At 41.8% G+C, this 8408-nt stretch overlaps 1 protein-coding gene across 1 annotated transcript; it reads left to right on the top strand.

Annotated features, from left to right (window-relative positions):
• The first annotated feature begins 485 nt into the window (after positions 1–485).
• On the top strand, positions 486–6773 carry gclm (glutamate-cysteine ligase, modifier subunit). The gene is made up of 7 exons (XM_072389572.1): positions 486–873; positions 2916–2978; positions 4051–4135; positions 4493–4549; positions 4644–4846; positions 5068–5182; positions 6593–6773. Exons 1-7 carry the CDS (start codon positions 736–738, stop codon positions 6760–6762), a joined length of 831 nt encoding a protein of 276 aa, XP_072245673.1. The 5' UTR covers positions 486–735; the 3' UTR covers positions 6763–6773.
• Positions 6774–8408: the final 1635 nt, after the last annotated feature.

Raw genomic sequence — 8408 nt, 5'->3', positions numbered from 1 at the left:
TCGTTTTTACTGTCAAATTCAAAATTAGTGTATATTTTTGTGAAAAAAAGCAATAAAAAAGTCCGTTTATATGTTGATTTCTCATTGTTATCTCACTAAATAATGAGCAAATGACTGTTTTTATTCACATTTCACACTGTCCAAAGTTTTGTTGGAAATGGGGCTGTAACAAAAATCAGATGTCATTTGTTATCAAAAGATAACTAATGACAGCTATTAAAGGCTGTGGAGGAAAGAAAAATTGAATGAATATTAAAATAATGAAATATACAAATGAAGAGGAAACGTAAAATGTTAGAAATACAAGAGTGGAGTTCAGCTCCCACAGAAGCCGATCTGAACACAACACTGGCCGTTTTCAAAATGACAACAAATACAACCACGCCATCTACTGGGGTGACTGGGAAGTGCAGGTACAGTGTTCAATGTTTAGTCATATAGTCATAGTTGCTATATAAACCAGCTTTCACTGTACTGTGAATGACACTTCCATGTGGGCGTGACTGACCGGCTTTACTACCACCATAACAGCCACTAAGAAAGCGCCAGTCCAACAAGTTAGTCAACACTGACTGAATGCAAGTCATCCTGACTACATCATTTTAACAGTGACGCGGCTGTTTGTCCAGCAGTTACAGCTGCAGTCAGTCACATCAGTCTCGTGCTTGCCAGCCGTCACATTTCGACGCAGTCAACACTGTATAGCAGCTTGTTAGCTTAGCTGCCGAGGACCACATGGACTCTCAAAACACCAACATGAGCGTCGACGCGAAGGTGCTGCTGAGCCACGCCAAGACCCTCAGGCTCCACACCGGGAATTTAGTCAACAGAAGTCGGATGAAAAAGAAATGCCCGGGCTCTCCCAGCGAGGAGGTAAGAAACTGTCAAATGAAAAGCGGCGGCGGTCTGACCATGTAGCCTGTTAGCTTAGCCTACAAGTCAGGCTACTTAGATAATAGTGTGTATGCTAAAAGAAGGCCGGCGTAACGTTTCATAAACTAAATTTAAAAAGGCCTTTATGTTGCTGTCTCAGGGATAAGAGTAGCCTAACAGTTTCAGACAATGTTTAAAACGTAGTACAACAAATAACGGTTTAGTCTACATGGATACTTTTAGAGTAGGAGAATTGTTGTTGTAGGGATTCAGCATTAGATTACAATCTGAATGTAGACCCATAAAGAGCAAGTGCTTTGCATCAGCTGCAAATAGATTATCCGCTGACAGTAAGTGTTGTTACCCTGAACATCTCCCGTAAAACCAGGGAATCTAAATGCGCTTTAAACTATCCAAATACCCAAATATCCGGGATCGGTTTGGTGTTGACACACTTTTGCAACGGAACAATCACTTTCAGATTAGTTTTTCTCTCAACAGGGATATTGCCAAATTTGAGTGAAATCCTCACGTGAGAAGCTACAACTAGTAACTGTTTGATCAATGACCTCAGCGGCTGATCCATTAACAAAAGGTTTTCTTGTGAATGACTTGCCAAATCAGCTGGCCAGCTGGTCTGGTTCTGTTTATAAGTCAAGTGTAGTTATATAAAGGTGTGGTGGCTGTTACTTTTTTAACACACTCATTGTGTCACAGTTGATCCCCTCAGAAGTATGTAGCTACACGCCATGCCTAAGTCCAAAGTTGGCCTTGTAGTTTCTAATAGCTGTAAATAAGGGCTGGGTTAAAAAGAACTTTACTTTCAACTGAATAAAGACGCACAAATAATGAGACAGTTATTGATCAGTGATAAATGTGTTCCGCTGTGATTAGGCATTGCATTGTAAGTGATATATTCTATTGAAACGTGCCATAGTGTGATGTCTAGGGTGACCAGATTCCAATTCACCAGATGTGGGACAAAGACTTATGTTTGTGTGGGACAATGTGGGATACCAGTGCATCGAGGTAGTCTGAAATAACTTTAAAACAATAAACTTCTTTATTCTGCCCCTTAGCTTGTAATATTACAATGCTTTGCCATCTGGCTGATTCAGTAGCAGATAACAGACTGCAAATAAAAAACTTAACAATATATATCTAATGCAACTTTCCCAAGTTATCTCATGTAAGAAAACATAGTAAGCATGGAGCTTTCATACTATTTCACAGTGCCCCTCAAGTTAACACACCTGACTGTGTACAATTAAATAGTTAATTAAATAGACAGTCAGGGCTACAGTTGTTCTTTTAATTGTAGTGTTTTAATAAGGGTACGGCTTTCCTGTATTTTCTCTAACTTCACCAGACTCGCCTTGCACTGGTTTCCCATTCTTTCTTGTAGCCGCATTTTCTTTTCTTAGCTGTACGAGTCTTGCTTTCCTCCCTTTCCGACCATATCTCTTGCTGCATGCTGGTGCCGTTCGGACCAGATTTGCATTGTTTTTGTTGGTGGACGCGCCCTTGACCTGCGTCCGCGTTCCCGTTGGACTGACATGATCAAACAGCCCGCCCCGCCCACTGATGGCAGCCATTTGATGAACGCCATATTATAAAACACGCATTTCAAAACTGGAGTCTGCCAATAACAATGCGGGACCACGTCTCAATTTGCGGGACGTGTGAAAAGTAATGAAACTGCGTGACCGTCCCGCACAAAGCGGGACATCCGGTCACCCTAGTGATGTCACATATTGTCTCGGCAACGCCGCCACGCTGTGTCGTCCTCACTCGACCCAAACAGCACTGATGTCTGTCACACCTTTGTGTGTGTGAGACACTGTGTACACACTGCAGTGTGCACTCAAAACAAAACATTTATTGGCCTTTAGGGCTCGCTTATCTCCCTCCTCAAACATCCTGAGCTTAGTTTGGTCTGCCTGATTTAGTTAGTTCTATGTGTGTGTGTGTTTTTTTTTTTTAACATTATGACTATGTACATTATGATTATATATATTTAAATCTTTTTTTTTTCCTTTCAGCTTCGAGACTGCATTCAAGCCACCCTGAGCGACTGGTTTTCCACGACAAAGCCGCGACCCACGGTGAGGAGATGCTTTTAAGGCAGCCTTCATGTTTTCTATCACTCTTGAGAAATGAACTGCGGCGTGGTTATTGACAGCGTTGCGCGGGAATGAGATGCACAGCGATGTGCTGTTGCGCTGTTTCACAGTTGGATTCCGGTGTTTGTGAATGTAAAACAACTGGTGACTGACATCAAAGGGAGCTTCCTGAAAAGAAGCTGTCAGAGCGAATGTTCATGCAGTGCTGCCTGCCAAAGGCGCCACTCCAAATGTGAATCTGTCTGTCTGTTTGGGAGGTCAGTGGGTGGGGGGGGGACCTCCCAAACTGCTAACTTTTTTTGGCTCTATTGCCATTAATAGAATTCCTAGCGAGCGTTACCTATTGAACGCTGCGTTTCCGTCAAACTAATATGTTTTGAAAATGGTGAAATGGAATGAAGTGGGCTGCAGGATCAACAGCGGTGAACCAACAGTCCTGCTGAACCTTTTCCTGCCCTGTGCTGATTTGCTGGCCTCAGCTAATCTGTCTCAGCTTTCATTCCTGCACCCACCAGACTCGCACAGGGGTTAGGGGAGGTTCGAATAGCTGGAGTGAGTTCTTGCATAGTGGAACAGCTCATCTGATGCGTCCCCTGCGGGGAAATGTTAAGAATAGGACTTTTGAGTCACGCTTTAATATTGTGCTCTCCGTTTCATCCGGCTATTCACTGCTTTGTGGGGTAGTAACAGGTTTGTGTTGAAACGCTCATGTCCTGAGCCCCTTTTAGAAATGCACAAACATAGGTTTGATTGCAGGTTTTTCTGTCAGTCCCGTGCTTGAATAAATGTTGAGTTACTCTCACCAAAGGTCTTCTTGCTCATGGTCATTTGGCTGTGGAATAATTAGAGAAACTGTCAGTGCTGCAGCCTGTGAAACAGCTGTTTTTCTCTATAACGTTATAAATCGAGGCTTTTTAACATCACTCTGTAACAAAAAAAACCACAAAACATCTCAGAAGGAAAGTGTGTGTCATGTACGTGACTGAATGAGGGGAAAGAACGAACAGCTCCAATCAGATCTAAGTTAAATCAGACTGCGCTTGTCGTCACACAGGACCTTCAGGAGACACTGGTCTGCTCCATTCCTGAGGCGGCAGATGCTATCACACCTGAAGAGAGGGAGGAGGTGAAGGTTTCAGGTCTGTTCAAATCAAAAATCTAAGGTGACTCAAAAGGTCAAATTGCCACACCAGGTCAACAAAAACAGTGTTTAGAGCCATCGCTCTTCTGCGTTAGATGTGCATCTCATGAGAGAGAGAGTAGAAAGAAGAGGCTCACTGTGCATGTCTTCATTTATTAATTTTTTCTATTTTCCAAGGCAAGTGTTCCTTTTTTTGTGTTGATCTTTTATCTTAAACACAACTTTTCATGGTGATTTAATCAAAATATCTTCAGCACGAGTTTTAAGATCGAATAATTGAAAAATAAGCTAGCAGAATGATCTAATGACAGTATATGAGGACGACACGCTGATGGAGGCCTTGTTTATTTTGCAGTTAAGCTCTTCCTGTGCGAGTCTGGTCAGTCTGCTATCAGAGACGCAGTGGAGATGGGTGAGCTTTAAATCTCCGCAGCAAGAATTGAATGTGCCTCTTAAAGTAAAAGCTTTTCTCTGTGACACGGCCCTGCTTGTCTCCCTCCCGTCAGCCTGCCAGAACCTGGCAGTGTCTCAGCTCGACTCTGTTATCATAGCACCGCCCGGCCCTCAGGAGGGTGACGGCCAAACGCTGGCTCACCTGCAGCCAGCATGGGAGGAGCTGGAGGCTCTGGTCAGTAGCCAGAAGATCGCAGCCATCGGCACCTCTGATCTTGACAAAGATCTGCTGGAGCAGCTCTACAACTGGGCTCAGGTAGGTGGAATCTTTTTGTGTTTCACCTGCGATCCGTTGTGTGAAACGGGGGATGCTGACTTTTACAAAGTCTTGAAAGCAGATTTGGAAAACGTTATCTATTCTGTCTATGGAGCTTTGGTCAGTGCACTGCTTAGAGACCAGGCAGCTTCTGCCATTTTCTCTGTGATACCAAATAAAGCCAATGACAGCCAATGGCCTGATTTCCTTCCTCATACCAGGTGAAACCCAGCAGTAACCAGGTCAACCTGGCCTCCTGCTGCGTGATGCCTCCTGACCTGACAGCCTTCGCCAAAGAGTTTGACATCCAGCTGCTCACACACAATGACCCCAAAGGTGAAATGCTGTTTGTCTTTTTGCATTTTGGTTCATGCTGATGTTGCTGGTGACATTTTGAACTGCTAAAATGTTGGTTATGAAAAATTTAAATTTGTTCCAGATCAAGTTCTGTCTTTATTTAACACTTAAAAGTTGTCTATTTTTTTCCACAGCAAAATCACCAAAGAGCATTGTAGCTATATAATAAAAACACACCCATCAGCCATGTTGTCTTCATGCTTTCTCTTTAGCATGAACGTGGGCTCTCTGACCCACATTGACTTTATCACATGCATCTGATGGTTTGTTGCACTCTGTCGTCTCTGAAGTCGTTATATGCTTCAAAGGGAGCCGGATGAATAATCTGCTTGTCACATTTAAATTCAAGCAATCGAATAAAAATAAAAAAGCTGAGCCTGTTGGTAAAAGTACACACGTGTGGAGGCCATGAAAACAGTGTTTCCCACTGAGGAGAACCTTCAGTGTGTGTGTGTTCTCTGCAGTTCTCTCCAGTTTTAGTATAACTGATGTTACGAGCAAGTATCTGAGCCACCCCACGACTCACAGGATCTCCACCTTTGCTAAAAGCTACCGGGAAAATGTCTTTGTTTTTAAAGATGTAAACATATGTTTGTAAATGCCTTGAGTGGGAAATAGTTGGCTTTAAACAGGAAAAAAACCAACTGGATCTCGTTTGTGAGGACAAAGGCAGCGACTGCCCATTTTAGCTAGATTTACACAATTGTTTTTTGAAAATTTCATTCAAAACGTTAAACGTTTTTGCTCTATTCCTGCCCACCGTCCACACCACTTGACCCCATTTTAGTTTGAAAACTCTGGGATGACATTCTATTGTGGACAATTAGAACTTTTTGAAACCATCTGTTAGCTTTGTTATCGGGTTTTAGCAGCAACTACGCTAAAAGCCATCATCATTAAGGATCAGTGGTTAACTTTTGAAGATTAGTTTATTCAGTTATCCAAAAAAACCCCAGATGGAATTCAAACATTTGTAATGACTGAACAGGCTGTAGCAGAAGCTGAATGCTTATATACGCCCGGCCTTCATTATCATGAAGTAATTCAACACAGATAATGAATTAGTTGACATTATGATGGCACTTGTTGTGCAGTTAAATGTAGCGTTTTATCAAGCTACTGCCACCTACATGCACAGGAGGGAGGCTTTTATTGCAACAGTTTGCGATCATTTTCACGTTGAACAACGTTATTGTGTGATGATTTAGAGTCTAAATGGAGATTTTTTTTATTTTGGGACACTTTTTATGTGAAAACACGTTGATGTGGATCTAGTCTTTGCTTAATCGAAGCTGCACACCACAATTCTTCTTGTGTAATTTTTGTGAATTTGAATGTCTTGTCAGAATATAAATGCTTTTTTCCTTTTTCTTTTTTTTTCTCCTCCAGAGTTGATGTCTGCAGACACATTCCAGGAGGCCATGCGGGCAGGAGTGCAGGACCTGAGCATCACTGACTGGAGGCTGGAGTGGGTCCTGCGCTACTCCGTTATTGTCAAGAGCAGGGGCATCATCAAGTCTAAGGGCTACCTCGTCAGTGCGAAGAGGGCGAGCCCCTAGCTCCCAAACAGGAAGAAGCCACATGGACGGAGCCAGTTTCACACACACACACACACACAACATGCAAAGTACAGCTCTGAATAATGGATGGTGCCAATCAGCACTAGTCATGAAGTCGTTTCATCCTCCTGATACGGTTGTATCTTCCTCAGCTGTGATTTACTCTGTTTAACAGATGCAGATAGTCGTTGCTGTTGTCTCAGTGAGATCAAAAGCGCGAGAGATCGAGGAGATCAGCTCCTTTTTCAGCTTTCGAGAGAAAAGATTCAAAGTGATTTTAAGTAATGTTGACTCAAAACGGCACCTTGACAGATCAGCTGTTAATATGAATGGATAATGGTGGCTGCTAAATTTGGTCTGAGGTCCATGTAACATGTTGGGATGTAAAGTGCCTCATCTTTTTCTTCTTCTGCTCCCGTACCTGCTTTGTTCTCCTGCTCGTCTGCGTGCCTGCAGCTTTAAATAAATCAGTCTGTATAAGAAAACCGAGGAGGCAAAGCAGGAGAATAAGATGGGAATGTAAATAATCTATCCAGTTCGAAAGAAGAAACTGTAATGATGCCGGAGGAGAAACATCTAGTGAAATGTTTTATTCATTCAATTTGGATTTTTCCTTCTGTTTAACACATTTGACATTCCTTTAAGAAAAGTAATGCACTCATTCAGACCCAAATACTGTTGAGCTATTGAATGATAGACATTGAATTAGATTTTAAATGATGAAAAAAAATCATGAAGAAAAAAAATTTTTTGTCATGCTTTTTTTTTAAAGAGGCATCGACATGTTTACTCCCCTGTGCTCATGAGTAAAGCAATATTTTGAGATTAACACTACAGTCGGCTGATGTCCTTTATATGTTGTTATGGCAGCACTGGAAGATGTGGACAAATCGTTTGGATGTAGAAGTTTTTATTTTATGTTTTTTTTTTTTTTTTCCGGAATGGGTCCAGTAGACTCAATTTTCTCTTGTACTGTAAAAAAAAAACCCTATTTAATATATCATGTCTGTATATCATGAATTGGCCTGATTAAAATGATGAAAAAGACTAATTTTTGATTCTACTCGACAGTGTTGACACAAAATGGGAGAAAAAAGGTGTGAAAGAAAAAAATTGAGCTTAAGATGAGGAAACTAGGAACAAACTGTTCAGTAGTTTCCTTCTTGGATGTTCACATGGTTTGTTTTGAAGCACTTGATGCCTGTTTAAAGTGATAAAAGCACATCTTACTAAGGTTATTGTCATTGTCTGGAAAGTATGCACACAGCTGGCATGTTTTGCCTAGTTTGAAATTTGTGATCCTACATCTAAACCACATCTAATGACTAATTATGTGATGAATTACACAAAGATGTCAAGCAAACTGATGCAGTTGTATCGAGCTACACATAGACGGCTTTAACTTTCAGAATCGGCGAGAATAATCTCAAGATGCAATGTCATAACACACTAGCGGAGCCTAAATCCCTGGAATCTTCTTTTGTCCGTGATCAATCTGCCCTATGTGCTTCTTTAAACATGGCCCAGCATTTATTGTTTAATTTAGCTGAAAAACACAGAGCAAAGAGCATAAAACTCTCAGGCTGTGGCCGAGGAATGAATGAGCACACGGCTGTGATCATTTTGCACCAACAAGGATTTGCCTG

This window comes from Leuresthes tenuis, unplaced genomic scaffold (assembly GCF_036924035.1).
Source record: "Leuresthes tenuis unplaced genomic scaffold, fLeuTen1.0.hap1 SCAF_7, whole genome shotgun sequence".
Classification (NCBI taxonomy): Eukaryota; Metazoa; Chordata; class Actinopteri; order Atheriniformes; family Atherinopsidae; genus Leuresthes; species Leuresthes tenuis.
The sequence above is the reverse complement of the archived record's forward strand: the minus strand, read 5'-3'. Positions and strand labels throughout refer to the sequence as shown.

Excerpts from the sequence above, each read along its gene's own strand:
- gclm (XM_072389572.1), top strand. The coding sequence starts at position 736 with ATGGACTCTCAAAACACCAACATGAGCGTCGACGCGAAGGTGCTGCTG. Across the intron at positions 4,136-4,492 it reads GGAGGAGGTGAAGGTTTCAG|TTAAGCTCTTCCTGTGCGAG; the intron begins GTCTGTTCAAAT and ends TTTATTTTGCAG. Across the intron at positions 4,550-4,643 it reads CAGAGACGCAGTGGAGATGG|CCTGCCAGAACCTGGCAGTG; the intron begins GTGAGCTTTAAA and ends CCCTCCCGTCAG.